General features: G+C 41.6%; 1 protein-coding gene across 1 annotated transcript in view; it reads right to left on the bottom strand.

Moving 5' to 3' along the window:
* Positions 1-10,998, bottom strand: part of LOC128364322 (putative histone-lysine N-methyltransferase PRDM6) — a 36,175-nt gene extending 25,177 nt beyond the window's left edge. Inside the window, exons 1-2 of the mRNA XM_053324864.1 lie at positions 10,744-10,998; positions 10,284-10,653 (exon numbers count right to left, since the gene is read on the bottom strand). Of these exons, the coding sequence (XP_053180839.1) occupies positions 10,284-10,653; positions 10,744-10,998 (625 nt within the window). The remainder of the gene's footprint in view (positions 1-10,283; positions 10,654-10,743) is intronic.
* Between the last annotated feature and the right edge of the window lie 6,044 nt (positions 10,999-17,042).

The raw sequence follows: 17,042 nt of genomic DNA, 5'->3' as shown, positions 1-17,042 counted from the left end.
CTTAGCTAACTGGCTAACTGTAGACTGTAGTAGTAGTAGTAGTGTGAGCTGAATGTATTTCTACCTCTACAGCAGCAGGGGCGGGTTTATGCTAATCACTAAATCCTGAACACAGAAATGTTGAAACACAGTTTGTGAAGCCTAGCTCCACAATTCAAATCTAAATGGTTGAAAATGCTTTTTACACCTTTTTAGAAATACATTTATGACCTATTTAATGTGTTTAGAAGAAAATGTCTGAATTCACTTTACACTGTCTTTAATACAAACGTACAATAATTAATTAAATTCTTGAGAAAGTTGCAGAAAAAACAAAAAACGGACAAAAACAAACCACAAAACTATCAACTAGTAGAAGAAGACAGCAGCTCCACATTTACTCCACCCAATATATTATGTTTCCTGCACACACACACACACACACACACACTTTACATAGTTTGCACACACTCATACACAGACATATACATCATGTGTTCATCAACATCCTTCACCCTCTCTCTCAAGATGTTGATATGTGGAGCGTTTTGCACTGAAAAACCTAAAACCCCTCAAAAAAACCTAATTTCTATCTCCTAAAACCGATTTTTTACACTTTTAAAATCCCTAAAATTCATGCATTAAACCTTTTTAGCGACTCTAATCAGGAGCGATATCTCGAGGTCGAGGTTCAGTAACAAACTTCTGCACAACAGAACTCATCACACTTCATATGAAAGACCGTCGCCGCTGCTTTCGCTCCGCGTTTGTTTCCAACACAGCTGTGAGTCCAGATGAGGTCGGACCACACAACGAGGCTATGAGAGAGAAAAAAAATGCCGAACATTTCTTTTTTTTTTTTTTAAGGGTCCTAATTTTGGTTTTCTGGTACATTAAGTTTTCTGTTTTCCATTAACTGAGATAAAGCTCACTGTGCACTACCTGCTGCTACATTAAGGAAGGGAGAGAGGAAGGAAGAAGGAAGGAAGGAAGGGAGGAAGGAAGAAGGAAGGAAGGGAGGGAGGAATGAAGGAAACGAGGGATGAAGGAAGGAAGGGAGGAAGAAGGAAGGAAGGGAGGGAGGAAGGAAGGAAAGGAGGAAAGAAGGGAGGAAGGAAAAGAGGGAGGAATGAAGAAAAGGAGGGATGAAGGAAGGAGGGATGAAAGGAAGGAAGGAAGGAAAGGAGGAACAAAGGGAGGAAGAAGGAAGGAAAGGAGGGACGAAAGGAAGGAAGGAAGGAAGGAAAGGAGGGAGGAATGAAGAAAAGGAGGGATGAAGGAAGGAAGGAAGGAAAGGAGGAACAAAGGGAGGAAGAAGGGAGGAAAGAAGAAGGAAGGAAGAAAGGGAGGGAGGAATGAAGGAAACGAGGGATGAAGGAAGGAAAGGAGGGAGGAATGAAGAAAGGAGGGAAGAAAGCAAGGAAGGAAGGAAAGGAGGAACGAAGGAAGGAAGAAAGAAGGAAGGAAGGGAGGAAGAAGGAAGGAAAGGAGGGAGAAATGAAGAAAAGGAAAGAAGAAGGAAGGAAGGGAGGGAGGAAGGAAGGAAACAAGGGATGAAGGAAGGAATGAAGGAAAGGAGGGATGAAAGAAGGAAGACAGGAAGAAGGAAGGAAAAGAGGGAGGAATGAAGAAAAGGAGGGATGAAGGAAGGAGGGAAGAAAGGAAGGAAGGAAGGAAAGGAGGAACAAAGGGAGGAAGAAGGAAGGAAAGGAGGAACGAAGGGAGGAAGAAGGAAGGAAAGGAGGAAGGAAGGAAGGAAGGAAGGAAAGGAGGGAGGAATGAAGAAAAGGAGGGATGAAGGGAGGAAGAAGGGAGAAAAGAAGAAGGAAGGAAGAAAGGGAGGAAGGAAGAAGGAAGGAAACGAGGGATGAAAGAAGGAAGGAAAGGAAGAAGGAAGGAAAGGAGGGAGAAATTAAGAAAAGGAAAGAAGAAGGAAGGAAGGGAGGGAGGAAGGAAGGAAACAAGGGATGAAGGAAGGAAGGGAGGAAGAAGGAAGGAAAGGAGGAAGAAGGAAGGAAGAAGGAAGGAAAGGAGGGAGAAATTAAGAAAAGGAAGGAAGAAAGAAGGAAGGGAGGGAGGAATGAAGGAAACGAGGGATGAAGGAAGGAAGGGAGGAAGAAGGAAGGAAAGGAGGGAGAAATGAAGAAAAGGAGGGAAGAAAGGAAGGAAGGGAAGGAAGGGAAGAAAGGAAAGGAGGAACCAAGGGAGGAAGAAGGAAGGAAAGCTAATTTTGCGTATCAGGATGCAATCAGGCTCAGTGTGACCGTCTGCTCTAATTATAACAGAACATCTTATCGCTTCATGCAAAGAGGAAGGAAAGAAGGAGAGAAGGAGGGAGGGAGGACAAACGGAAGGAAGGAAGGAAGGAAGGAAGGAAGGAAGGAAGGAAGGAATGAAGGAAGGACCCAGGAGGACGCAGCGGTAGACGTAAGGAAAGGGAATTTACCAGCGTCTGTATAAACACTCACACACACACACACACACTCACACACTCTCACACACACTCACACACTCACACACACTCTCACACACACACTCACACTCACACACACTCTCACACACACACTCACACACACACACACACTCACACACACTCTCACACACACACACACACACTCACACACACACTCACACACACACACTCTCACACTCACACACTCTCACACACTCACACACTCTCACACACTCTCACACACTCTCACACACTCACACACACACACACTCTCACACACACACACACACTCACACACACTCTCACACACTCACACACTCTCACACACTCTCACACACTCACACACACTCACACACACTCTCACACACACTCACACACTCTCACACACACACACACACACTCTCACACACACACACACACTCACACACACTCTCACACACTCACACACTCTCACACACTCTCACACACTCACACACACTCTCACACACACTCACACACTCTCACACACACTCACACACACTCTCACACACACTCACACACACACTCACACACTCTTAGAGAAAGCTCTTAACTTGTGAGATTGATGGTTATCAGGAAGCGAGGCCCTTATATATTCCCCTCAGGAGTCACTCAGAGAGCAGAAACACAGAGAGTAGAGGAGAAGGAAGGAAAGGAGGGAGGAAGGAAGGAAGGAAGGAAAGGAAGGAAGGAAGGAAGGAAGGACAGAGAGTCGGTCAGAGAGCAGAGACAGAGCGAGTACTGGAGAAGGAAGGAAGGAAGGAAGGAAAGGACGGAAAGAAAGAGAGTTGGTCAAAGAGCAGAAACAGAGCGAGTAGTGGAGAAGGACGGAAAGGAGGGAGGGAGGGAGGAAGGAAAGAAGGAGGAAGAAAGGAAGACAGGAGGACAGGAAGGAACGAAGGAAGGAAGGGGAAGGAAGGAAGGAAGAAAAGGAGGAAGGGACGGAGGAAGGGACGGAGGAAGGAAGAAGGAAGGAAGGAAAGGAAGGAAGGAAGGACAGAGAGTCGGTCAGAGAGAAGAAACAGAGCGAGTAGATAGCGAGTAGTGGAGAAGGAAGGAAGGAAGGAAGGAAGGAAGGAAGGGAGGAAAGGAGGAAGGAAGGAAGGAAGGGAAGGAAGGAAGGACAGGGGGTCTTCCTTCCTTCCTTCCTCCTTTCCTCCCTTACTTCCTTCTTCCCTCCTTTCCTTCCTTCTTCCTCCCTCCCTCCTTTCCTTCCTCCTTTCCTTCCTTCCTTCCTTCCTTCCTTCCTTCCTTCCTTCCTTCCTTCCTTCCTTCCTTGACTCGAGGACAACAGGAGGGTTAAATCACAATAAAAGTGTAAAACTGAGATTAACTTTTATATTTAAATCATAATAATTGATGCATGTCTCCGTCCCCCTTTCTTCCCTCCTTCTTTCCTTCCTCCTTTCCTCCCTTCCTTCCTTCTTTCCTTCCTTCTCTAAACTACATCTCAGCTGTGCAGCAACTTTTATTTCTCTATATGTTTCAATGTATTGTGTATAAAACTTCCTTATTTGTGCCTCTGATCATAAAAAATAGATATTAATTAGACTTTCTTTCCTTCTTCCTTCTTCCTTTCCTCCCTTCCTTCCTTCCTCCTTCTTTCCTTCTTTCTTTCCTCCATCCTTTCCTTCCTTCCTTCCTTTCTCCCTCCCTCCTTCTTTCCTCCGTCCTTCTTTCCTTCTTTCCTTTCTCTCTCCTTTCCTTCCTTTCTCCCTCCTTCTTTCCTTCCCTCCTCTTTTCCTTTCTCCCTCCCTCCTACCTTCCTTCCTTCTTCCTTCCTTCCTTCCTTCCTTCTTTTCATCCCTTCCTTCCTTCCTTCCTTTCCTTCCTTCCTCCTTCCTTCCTCCCTCCCTTCCACCTTTCCTTCTTTCCTTCCTTCCCCTTCTTTCTTCCTTCCCTTTCCTTCCTTCCTTTCTTCCTTCCTTCCTTCCTTCCTCCTTCTCTTTCCTCCCTCCCTCCTTCCTTCCTCCCTCCTTTACTCCCTTCCTTCCCTCCTCCCTCCCTCCCTCCCTCCTTTCCTCCCTCCTTCTTTCCTCCCTTCCTTCCCCTTTTTCCTTCCTCCCTCCTTTCCTTCCTTTTTCCTCCTTCCTTCCTTCCTTCCTTCCCTTCTTCCTTCCTTCTTTCCTCCCTTCCTCCCTCCTTCCTTCCTTTCCTTTCCTCCCTCCCGCATGTCTTTCTCTTAACTACTTTTATTTCTCTATATGTTTCAATTTATTGTATATAAAACTTCCTTATTTGTGCCTCTGATCATAAAAAATACACATTAAATAGACAAAACTGTGACATTTGATTAAATCTGTGTTAATTTAATTTCAATTTAAAGTTTATTTCACTTTATATTTAATCTCATTTTAGGTTTATTCTCATTTTATAGGTTTTATTATCTCACATGTCTGTTATTCATCTTTATTCTGAGGCTGTTCTGAGTTTATTTTTACTGGCTGCTTATAAAGAATATCAGATTAAATATAGTTATATTTAATCTGGGTTTGACGTGTAGAATTATAAAAGATGTAAATATGTGTGTATGTGATGTAGAGACGTAAACATCATACAAATGTAAACCACAGCGAGCTCCATTCAAACCACGAGATGTGAAGCTGTGATAACTCTCTACTGACTGACAACTATTTTAAATACTCTGATTTCATTTAGATTTTAAAAAAATGTTGGGGGGGTCACAGAGTTCAACCCCCCAGAAAAACCCCTCAACCCAACTCTCTATAGGTTTAGGAGGAAACAGGAAGGAAGGAAGGAAGGAAAGGAAGGAAGGATAGAGAGTCGGTCAGAGAGCAGAAATAGAGTGAGTAGTGGAGAAGGAAGGAAAGGAGGGAGGAAGAAAGGAAGGAAGGAAAGGAGGAAGGAAGGAAGGACAGACGGTTGGTTAGAGAGCAGAAACAGAGTGAGTAGTGGAGAAGGAAGGAAAGGAGGGAGGAAGGAAGGAAAGGAAGGGAGGAAGGAAAGGAAGGAAGGAAGGAAGGAAGGAGGGAGGGAGGAAAGAAGAAAGGAGAGAGGGAGGAAAGAAGAAAGGAGAGAGGGAAGAAGGAAGGAGGGAGGAAGGAAAGAGAGAAAGAGGGAAGGAAGGAAGAAAAAAGGAGGGAGGGAAGAAGGAAGGAGGGAAGGAAGGAAAGGAGAAATGAAGGAAGGAAGGAAGAAAAAAGGAGGGAGGGAAGAAGGAAGGAGGGAAGGAAGGAAAGGAGAAATGAAGGAAGGAAGGAAGGAAGGAGGGAGAGAGGAAAGAAGAAAGGAGAGAGGGAAGAAGGAAGGAGGGAGGAACGAAAGAGAGAAGGAGGGAAGGAAGGAAGAAAAAAGGAGGGAGGGAAGAAGGAAGGAGGGAGGAAGGAAAGAGAGAAGGAGGAAAGAAAGAGAGAAGGAGGGAAGGAAGGAAAGGAGGGAGGAAGGAGGGAAGGAAGAAGGAAGGAAAGGAGGGAGGGAGGAAAGAAGGAAGGAGGGAGGAAAGAAAGGTAGAATGAGGTAAGGAGGGAAAGAAGGAAGGAACAGTCAAAACGGACGGGCTCTACTGAGTCTGAAAACCCTTTCAAAATAAAGGTCGAGTCTGAGAATGTGACCCTGATGATGTCATAGTGATGTCATCGGGGGGTTAAAGCCAGTGTTTATAAAAGGGTTAAAAAGAGTTATGACTTAGTTTATTATAGACGGGGAAAGGCTCTAATGAAAAACACACTACAGCATCCAGGTGCATTATGGGAAATGTAGGCCATGTATTAGACTCTAAACATCAGGATATCTATATATATTAGTCTCTGCTGTGTTAAACTTTATAGAAATGCAAAATTAAATCATTATAAGTTCCCTTTATAAAGATAAAACTCACAAATATTTAACATTTTATTTATTATTTGAATTATTTTAATATGTAAAATAAATTAAAATAAGCTTTTCCATCCTGTATCAGCTGTAAATGAGTCACATTTTAAGGTTTTTAGTCTAAAAAAGCATTAAAATTACGTAACCTGGTTGATTTTAGTGTTAATTCTTCTTTATGTCATTAAACTGACACATTTAAAATGAATATGAGCACAGAGACATGATCATAATTATAATTAATTAATTAAGTTATAGAAGAATTTGCAGAAAAATACAAAATCATTATAAGGGAAATATATAAGTTTAATTATTTTAACAGCATTTTATGTGTTGTTAAAAGGAGAGTAAAGAAAATACATTTACTCAGATAATAATTATAATAAATATGATAAAACTCTACTTTAAATCTCCATATTTAACATTTTTAAAAACAATAAAATATAAGCAGATATAAAGGTTTAGTGCTATAAACAGAATATTCCAATATAGTAAAACACAGTAATAATAATATAAAATGTGTATTAATATTTAGATTTATAACTGATGACAGACACTATAATTATTAATTACTATTAATAAACACTTATAATATCCTTTTATCTGCTTATAGCTTTATCACAGTGTGTAATAAACTGTTTAAATGTTAATATTCTGCTTATAAATGATGAAAAGGGAGATTTTTCAAAATAAAAGGTTACCCAAAAACATAAAAATGATCATAAATATCTAGATTAAACTGGACAAAAGGAGAGAGTGAAGACATTTGTGCAGCAGTGTGGCTCATTGACGTGGTTTCACTAGTTTTTGAGATTTTTCAAAATAAAAGGTTACCCAAAAATATAAAACTTATGATAAATATTTTAATAAAACTGAACAAAATTTAGTTTTTAGATTTAATTCAGTTTTTAAAAATTATTATTATTATAATAATTATATTTATTATTATATTTATTATTATTATTATATTAGTGTAATTAATAATCGAGGTCGGACAGTGACACATGACGGTGTGTGTGTGTGTGTGTGTGTGTGTGTGTGTGTGTGTGTTTGGGGGTGTAGATAAAGCAGTCACACACACACACACACACACACACACACATATATATACACACATTCGCCCCCCAGAGACCTCAATACGGCCGTGTTGGGATGATAAATAGCGGGCCGGTGGCTGCTGGATCGATCCCCTCCCCTCCCTCACTTTCTCTCCTCCTCTTCCTCCCTCTCTCTTCCTCTTCCTCTCTCTCTCTCTCTCTCTCTCTCTCCACAAACACAAAACTATATACGGCAATTAATTCCTGCTTGTCCCTCCATCCCTCATCGGCCCTGCCGGCGCGTATCGACGCAGATTACTGCTGATGGTCCGTTTTATCACCGCGGAATATACAGCGAGAAGACACATGCACGCGCACACACACACACACGCGCGCACACACACATACACTCACGCGGTGTTTAGGATCGCCGCCGTGGCGCGTGAAACCAAAAGCAAACGTGAACCTTGAACCTCTTCTTCTTATAATAATAATTATTATTACTATTATTATTATTATTAAAGGAGAAGCTTATTATAATAAACTTGGCGGTAAATTAAATATTATAATAAGATGTAACCAGCAGGCCCGTTGATGCAAAACTATAACTAATAATAATAAATATAATAATAAAGTTAATTATATAAAGCAACATCACCATAAAAGTCCAGAGTTATAAAGTAACTATAGCAACACATGTATATATGAGAGGAAATCAACATAACAGGAAGTCAAATACACAGTTTTAAATCCGTAAAAGGAGATTAAAATGTTTTTATAATGAAGCTGTGATATAATAAAGACATCACACGCTTAGTAGACATATTATTATATATTAAAAACATACCATTAAATTAATTTAAAGCGACTGAACTGCACATTATTAATAAGAAACATTCAAATGAAATAATAAACGTGATTTAATGGATGACGTCATAACAGAGGGCACGCGGTAATTTAAAGGATTAATTGTGTTTTGTTTTTTTTTAAAACAATGAATTTAAACATGATGAAGTGATGAAGCTGCACGCGCGCGTTATAAATGGAGAATAATCATCACGAGGAGGCTCCGGTCATTTTTACACTGTTTATTACACTGACTTCTCTACGGAGATTATTTTTTAAAGTTTTATTATAATAATAAAAAAAATATGATGAGATAAAAGTTTATAAAGAAAAATTATAATATGTGTGAATGAGAGTTTTATTATAAAGATGTTTTTTTTTTTTTTTACAAATTCACACTTTAAACAGGAGCGGTTATAAGTGTGTGTGTGTGTGTGCGCGCGCGTGTGTGTGTGTACAGATATTGACAGCGGCGCCGTCATGCGTAAAAGACTGACACACACACACACACACACACACACACACACACACACACACACACACTCGCCGCTATCTTCTCTAAAAATCAGCTCGTTCAGGCTCAGAGGTGCGTTTCATCTGTAAAGTCTGAACGTCCCGCTGCGATTCACTAAAAAACACGCTGGGAGACTGAAAGTGAGAGCGGCCCGAGCACGCGCACGCACACATGGACACGCGCGCACACACACACGGAGTCACCGCGCAGATGTGAAGAAAGTGACAGAAGTGAATCCCGTTCAGAGTTAAATCCCCCGCATGAAGACGCGCTGTATGGTTTTATAGGTGAAGTTTTATTATTAGAGAGAAACATTTAAACAGCTGATCAAACATTTCCGTTTAAAATCAGTTTAATTAGATTTTCAAAATAAAATAAAGTCGATCAGATAAAAGAGAATAACTGCGTGTTTCTGGAGGTTTTTGATGTTAAACTGAAGGAAAATAAAACTAATATTCAATGAATCGATCAGTTTGATTGGAGTTTAAGTGAGATTAATCATTAGAGCACACGCGCAGACACACACGCACACGCACGCGCGCACACACGCTGGTTAATATTAAAGTGGAGCTGCAGACCTGCTGCTGCTGTCTGAACCTCAGCCAGGCTGCTGACCTTTGACCTCTGACCTCCAGCCCTTCACCCCACGCTGCTTTTAAATTAACGTAGAGAGTAATAATAATAATAATAATAATAATAATAATAATAATAATGATAATAATAATAATATTTAAAATTATATTAACCAAATTAACTTTCTATTAGATTAATTTTAAGTCTTTCTTATTTCAAACTGATGTAAATTAAATGATGACTTTAAATGATCTTATATTATTTTAACTTATTTTATTATCACTGATTTCTAATAAACATTTAACTACAGTTGAGTCCTGACACTCATTTATTTTATATTTTTAAATGAACTATTAATTCTTGATGAAAGATTTAAGAATAATATAAATAAAAATGATTATAAATTATGAATAAACCCTAAACCGACACTTTTCTTCACCAGTATTATAATAAAACACCAGAATGAATTAAGACTTTTTTGTTTTGGGGCCTTATAAATAATTTAATGATGCATTAACAGATGAATTATAGTTGAATAAAGCAGATTAAAGTCTCTACGACGCTCCAACGCTCAGAAGCTCAGAGAACGTACTGATCTGATGTTTTATATAAAATATGAAAGAATTAAATTAAACTTATTAAACTTATAATTAACGTCTCAGCAGCAGATTAATGCTGAAAACTATGATTATATATAGTTTATTATAATATTAGAGGAGAGTGTGTGTGTGTGTGTGTGTGTGTGTGTGTACGTACGGTTGTTGGCCTCCCCCGTGTGTGTGTGTGTGTGTGTGTGTGTGTGTGTGTGTGTGTGTGTGTACGTACGGTTGTTGGCCTCCCCCGTGTGTGTGTGTGTGTGTGTGTGTGTGTGTGTGTGTGTGTGTACGTACGGTTGTTGGCCTCCCCCGTGTGTGTGTGTGTGTGTGTGTGTGTGTGTGTGTGTGTGTGTGTGTACGTACGGTTGTTGGCCTCCCCCGTGTGTGTGTGTGTGTGTGTGTGTGTGTGTGTGTGTGTGTGTGTGTGTGTGTGTACGTACGGTTGTTGGCCTCCCCCGTGTGTGTGCTGAGCGGTATGATCTCCATCCTCTGCTGTCCGTACAGGTAGTAGTCCAGCTCCTCGGAGGTCAGCTTGAACCTGGCCGTCGCTCCTTTCCCGCCTTCCTCACCTCCTCCTCCTCCTCCTCCTCCGCTCTTCACGCTGGACGACACCACGCCGACCCCCACCACCACCCCCCCACCTCCTCCGCAGCCCTGCTCTTTGGCCTGATGGAGGAGTCCTACTGCTTGGTTGTGATGACCCTGCTGCTGGTTCTCCGGAGGAACCACCACCATCAGATCTCCTCCTCCCGGTCCTCCTCCTGGTCCTGGTCCTGGTCCTCCAGGCCCGGCACACACCGGAGCCAACGCCTGCCCAAAGAGAGCGACCTGCTGGGGGACGGGCAGCTGGGAGAGCCCTGCGGAGCTGGAGATGGAGATGGAGGAGGACGGGGTGAGAGCTGCTGCTGCTGCTGCCGCCGCCGCAGAAGAAGAAGTAGTAGAAGAAGAAGAAGACGAGGAGGTGCAGTGAGAGGAGGACAGGAGGTGGCTGTGCAGGCGGGACGGGCGCAGGCTGTCCATGGGGATGGAGAGGCGGTCAGGTGGAGGCGGAGGAGCCTTCAGCTGGGCCTGAGGGAAGAGCTGCTGCCAGTGCTGCAGGTACGACGGGTCCACTTTGAGGAAGGCCGAACCGCTCGGGTCGCCCGGCTTCAACATGTCTGCCGCCGGCCGAGCTGGAGGAAGAACATCAAGACATCAGAGAGGAGGAGGAGGAGGAGGAGGAGGAGGAGGAGGAGGAGCTGTCAATCATCAGCATCATCACACACACACACACACACACACACACACACACACACACACGCGCAGAGCCTCAAATCTGTTCAATATGTGTCTGACATCCAAACAGAGACACACTTCAAACACATGTGGCACCCGGCGGGTTTACGTTGGAGGAGCCAGGTCCATTAAAAAGATGTTTGCTTCACGGCTTCGGTTTCACATTTATCACATTTATCACATTTATCACGTTTAAGACACAAACACGGAGAGAAACGCTTCGACATGAACCAACGCTGGATTTTACACCATAAAAAAAAAAAGAGACGGATGTGAAGTTTTGTTAGAGTTTAAAGACGAGAAGTGTGAAACAGATGCTGAGACTCATCCGCTCCACTTCTCTCCTCAACCTCTTTCTTCTTCCTTTTCTTTTTCTTTTTCTTTTTCTCGTCAGTCTCACCTGATTTATTCCACATTCACACTTCAGGTGTTAAACTCACATCAAACCTTCATCAAACCGACTCAGACGCAGATATTCCACCTTTAATCTGATCATATTCCATCTATAAATATTCAACTTTATATTAATTATAATAATCTAAACACATAAATGATGAATATGTGGAATATTTTTAAACTATAAATCAGATTTAGAGTTTAAGGTGTAAAGTGGAGCCACAGTGTTTGAATTTAAATATCTCAGTGTTTCTTATTTAAAGTGACATTTCATTGTAAATTAAACCTTTTTAAATATTTGTCTTCCTTTTTTTTATTAGATTTATATTTTTAAGTGTTAAACTGAGTGTGATTCCACCTGGTTTCCTTCCTGTCAGTCACCTCCGCTCCACATCGCAGGCTTTAAACTCAGCTTATGAGGATTAAAAATCATATTTAAAATGTATATTTAAGGTTTAAATTAAATGAAACAGACCAGGTGCTTCTAACATCTTAATGTGAACAGGCTTCAGTGTGTTTGAGCCTGCAGGTTTTAACACGGCTGTTTAAAAGAGAAAATACACATTTCACTCAGCTCATTTCCTCTTATGTGCTTTTTTATATTTTATATTTGAGACGTAAAATAAGGTGATTTCTCTTCTTTAAAATCTCTTTTAGTCGAATTTGATGATTAAATGAAGAGAAATGAAGTAAATGTCTCAGGAGTGAAGGAGTGAAGGCGTCAAAGCTTCAAATCAGATAAATATTTAAAGTATTTGCAGCTCAATGATCTCTGAAGTCAAACCTGCAGGAGTCACTTTGCTCCTCTTACATGCAAAACTATTTATTTTAATTTATAATATTCAGCTCATTCTTCTAATAATAATTAAAAAAACAGGATTAAAGTCAAGTTTGTGCAAATTTAAAAAAAAAGAAAAAAGAAAAAAGATGTTAAAGACATTTCTGATTTTCTGATTTGTGAGGCATAAATGTGTAAAGTGTAAAGTGTAAAGTCTGCAGCCAATAAAAAGAGGCAGGATAAAGTGACTGACTTCAGGCTGGTGGACTCTCTCTGTGCTTCAGCGCTGCTCTGCTCCGCTGGACTCCGCGGGACTCAGATGGATGATTAAAGCGCGGATTTTACGCACGCCAAAAAAAAAAAAAAAAACCCAAAAAACCACCACGCGCGCTTTAGATAAGTTTACAGCAGAAATCAAAAAGCGGATAAAAAAAAGTATGAAGTAGTTGAATAGATAAAAAAAAAAAAATTAAAAAATCCTTGTTATAGTCCAAGTCAATCAGCGGTCCGGTGTGGAGTCCGTGTCCGAGCGAGAGGCATCGGTCGGCGGGTAGAGTCCGCTGGTTTCCCCCCCCCCTCTCCAGTCCAGTGGAGTTTCCCCGGATGGATGTTGTGCTTTGGTTTGTTAAAAAGTGAAAGCTGATGAAGCCCCAGATTTTTTTTTTTTTAAAAGAAGAAGCTTACTGCTGTCAGAGTGTACGCGGCTCCTGGATGCTGATTTCCGGGCAGCGGTGGAAGGTTTGTCCCTCCTCCGGGCTGCGGTGAACCATCGAGGGGAGCCGGGACAGTTTCGCTGCGTCCTGCGGGTCTCCGGAGCCAAAACTACCAGAGCAGCTGCTGCGCGAGCCTCTCTCTCTCTCTCTCTCTCTCTCTCTCTCTCTCTTTCTCCCCCTCCTCCTTCTCTCTCTCTCTCTCTCTCTCCTCTTCCCTCCTCTCTCACTTATCCCCCATAGTCTCTCTCCCCTTCTTCTTATCCACACGTACTATTTCTCTCTCATCCTTTTTGGCTTTTCTGTTTTTCTCTCTTTCATCTCTCTCATCTTTTCTGCCTCTTTTTTTTCTTCTTCTACAGATTTAACTCACTTTAATTCAATTATGATGATCTTTATTGGCATGAAGAACAAATGCTCTTCGATTAAAACCCTCTCTCTTTCAATGATCGCTCTATTTAAAACTGCAGAGAGTATGAAACTGGGCAGGTTGTGATGTGTTCTCTATGTGACTTTAATGTAAAAACACTGCAGTGAATGTAAATCATATTTATTTATGATGTACTGTCTCACTCTGGTGAATAACTGTTTAATCGTTTCTGTCTATAAAACATCAGAAAGATGAGAGAACAAGTCTTTGAATGACTTTTTTAATCTGACCAACTGTTTAAAAGATGCTCAGAAAAGCTTCAATCTGCTAATTATTTCACATTTTTGCTTAAAAAATTATTATTAGGTTATCAAAATAGTTTCCACTTCTGTCAATCAATCATTTCAGCTCTATTAGATACAACCAATGATTCCTCTGAGTTAAATGATGAAATATTAACACCAGTCTACCACCTCTGGATTTATGGTTTGGTTACTAAAACTAGCCAACATCACGAGGTCAAAGGAAGAGGAAAGATCGTAGAAACAGAAAGTCTTCGATGTCAAAGTCAGACATTTCGTAATCCAACCATTCACCATCGTCCTCCTCTCTAAAACTCTGAGATCAGACTATGATATTTGGGTCTGTTGAGGCAGTCAATGGGACAGACGAGTCCATCTTGACGTCACAACGACACTATATTGTATTAATTGTCAAAGTCAGTGAGAGAAGACTTATAAATCCCAGCTTGCTAACGTTATATGTTGGCATGTTGTGAGGCGTCTCAGATGCTACATCGGTTGTCTTGGACAAAATGAGACTTCAATGACATGACACTCATCTAATATCTCAATGTCTGTTGGGTCAGACCTTTATGAGGCTGATATCACATCAGGCAGAGCTGCCAGACTTAGAAAGACGAGAGACGAAGAGTAGTAGCCCAATCAAAGCCAAGAACCCGTCCAGTTGTCTCAAAACTCGTGTCGTACGACCAACCATTCACCATCGTCCTCCTCTCTAAAACTCTGAGATCACACTATGATATTTGGGTCTGTTGAGGCAGCCAATGGGACAGACGAGTCCATCTTGACGTCATAACGACACTATATTGTAGAAATTGTCAAAGTCAGTGAGAGAAGACTTATAAATCCCAGCATGCTAACGTTATTTGTTAGCATGTTAAGAGGCGTCTCAGATGCTACATCGGTTGTCTTGGACAAAATGAGACATGACACTCATCTAATATCCCAATGTCTGTTGGGTCAGACCTTTATGAGGCCGATATCACATCAGGCAGAGATGCCAGACTCAGAAAGACGAGAGACGAAGAGTGGTAGCCTAAACAAAGACAAGAATCCGTCCAGTTGTCTCAAAACTCGTGTTGTATGACCAACCGTTCACCATCATCCCTAAAACTCTGAGATCAGACTATGATATTTGGGTCTTTCAAGGCAGCCAATGGCAAAGATGAGTCCATCTTGGCGTCACATCGACAATATATTGTACCAGTTGTCAAAATCGATGAAAGAAGACTTATAAATCCCAGCATGCTAACGTTATTTGTTAGCATGCTGAGAGGCGTCTCGGATGCTACATCGGTTGTCTTTAACTGTGACACACTTTATTGGACAAAATGAGACTTTATCACATGACACTCATCTTATATCCCAATGTCTGTTGGGTCAGACCTTTATTAGACTGATATCACATCAGGCAGAGCTGCCAGACTCAGAAAGACGAGAGACGAAGAGTAGTAGCTTAATCAAAGCCAAGAATGCGTCTAGTTGTCCCAAAACACGTGTCGTACATCCAACCATTCACCATCGTCCTCCTCCCTAAAACTCTGAGATCAGACTATGATATTTTGGTATTTCAAGGCAGCCAATGGGACAGACGAGTCCATCTTGGCGTCACATCGACAATATAATGTAGAAATTGTCAAAATCGATGAGAGAAGACTTATAAATCCCAGCATGCTAACGTTATTTGTTGGTATGTTGAGATGCTACATTGGTTGTCTTTAACTATGACACACTTTACTGGACAAAATGAGACTTTATCACATGACACTCGTCTTATATCCCAATGTCTGTTGGGTCAGACCTTTATGAGGCTGATATCACATCAGGCAGAGCTGCCAGACTCGGAAAGACGAGAGACGAAGAGTAGTAGCCTAATCAAAGCCAAGAACCCGTCCAGTTGTCTCAAAACTCGTGTCGTACATCCAACCATTCACCATCATCCCTAAAACTCTGAGATCAGACTATGATATTTGGGTCTTTCAAGGCAGCCAATGGCAAAGATGAGTCCATCTTGGCGTCACATCGACACTATATTGTAGAAATGGTCAAAATCGGTGAGAGAAGACTTATAAATCCCAGCATGCTAACGTTATTTGTTGGCAGATGCTACATCGGTTGTCTTTAACTATGACACACTTTATTGGACAAAATTAGATTTTAATGACATGACACTCGTCTTATATCTCAATGTCTGTTGGGTCAGACCTTTATGAGGCTGATATCACATCAGGCCAGAGATGCCAGACTGGACGGACGAAGAGTCGTAGCCTAATCAAAGCCAAGAAGTTGTCTCAAAACTCGTGTCACAAAGGAAAGATCCTTTTGTCGGCCACTTGTGAGCGTTGATGTCTTCAACCAATGCAACACAGTCGTACCATTACAGAGTTGGTCGTGTAAAGATTAAAACATTGTATTGACAATTTAACAACATGGCTGACACAGTGTCCATATTTGTTGGGTTAGCACTTCTCTAATCTCTATGACCACTAAAAGCACTTTTACACTTCATGACTCATTCACTCATTCATACACTGAAGACAGGAGCTACCACGCAGAGAACCAACCTGCTCATCAGGGGGAAGCTAACCATTCATTCACCATTGCAATGGGAGCAATTTGGGTGTCTTGCCCAACGACACATCAACATGTGGACTGGAGGAGCCGGGAATCAAACCGCCGATCTTGGTTTGGTGGACAACCGCTCTCCTGAACCACAGCCGTGAGCCAAAAGTCATACTACAAATAAAATGCTAAACTCGTTTCCATCTACACAAGGCTTAAATTTCGTGACTATTTCACAAACTATCGTGAGACTGGGTCGGTCCATCTTTGCTGTCTGAACAACACATCAACTGATATTCTCATGTGAATGATCGTTCCTCACTGGCTCCCCGTTTAAATTTAGAGAACAATTAAAGCTCTTATGATCATCTGTAGACCTCCACATGGTCAGGAACCTTCCTACGTTAGAGATCTAGAGACGAGCTGATCAGGGTTCCTCGATCCAGACTCAGAACTAAAGGAGACTGTGAGAAACTTTGAGGTTGTAGCAGCTAAAGTTTGGAAATCTTTCCCATTATCTGTTGACCTTTTAACCCTCCTGTTGTCCTCGAGCGAAGGAAGGAAGGAAGGGAGGGAGGAAGGAAGAATGGAAGGGAGGAAGGAAGAAAGGGAGGATGGAAGGAAGCAAAGAAGGAAGGAAGGATGGAAGAGAGGAAGATGGAAGGAAAGGAGGAAGGAAGGAAGGAAGGAAGGAAGGAAGGAAGGGAGGAAGAAAGAAGGAAATGAAGGAAGGAAAGAAGGATGGAAGGGAGGAAGGAAGTATGGATGGAAGGGAGGAAGATGGAAGGAAAGGAGGAAGGGAGAAT

Source organism: Scomber japonicus, chromosome 9, assembly GCF_027409825.1.
Source record: "Scomber japonicus isolate fScoJap1 chromosome 9, fScoJap1.pri, whole genome shotgun sequence".
Taxonomy (NCBI): Eukaryota; Metazoa; Chordata; class Actinopteri; order Scombriformes; family Scombridae; genus Scomber; species Scomber japonicus.
This window is presented reverse-complemented; position numbering and strand designations above follow the sequence as displayed.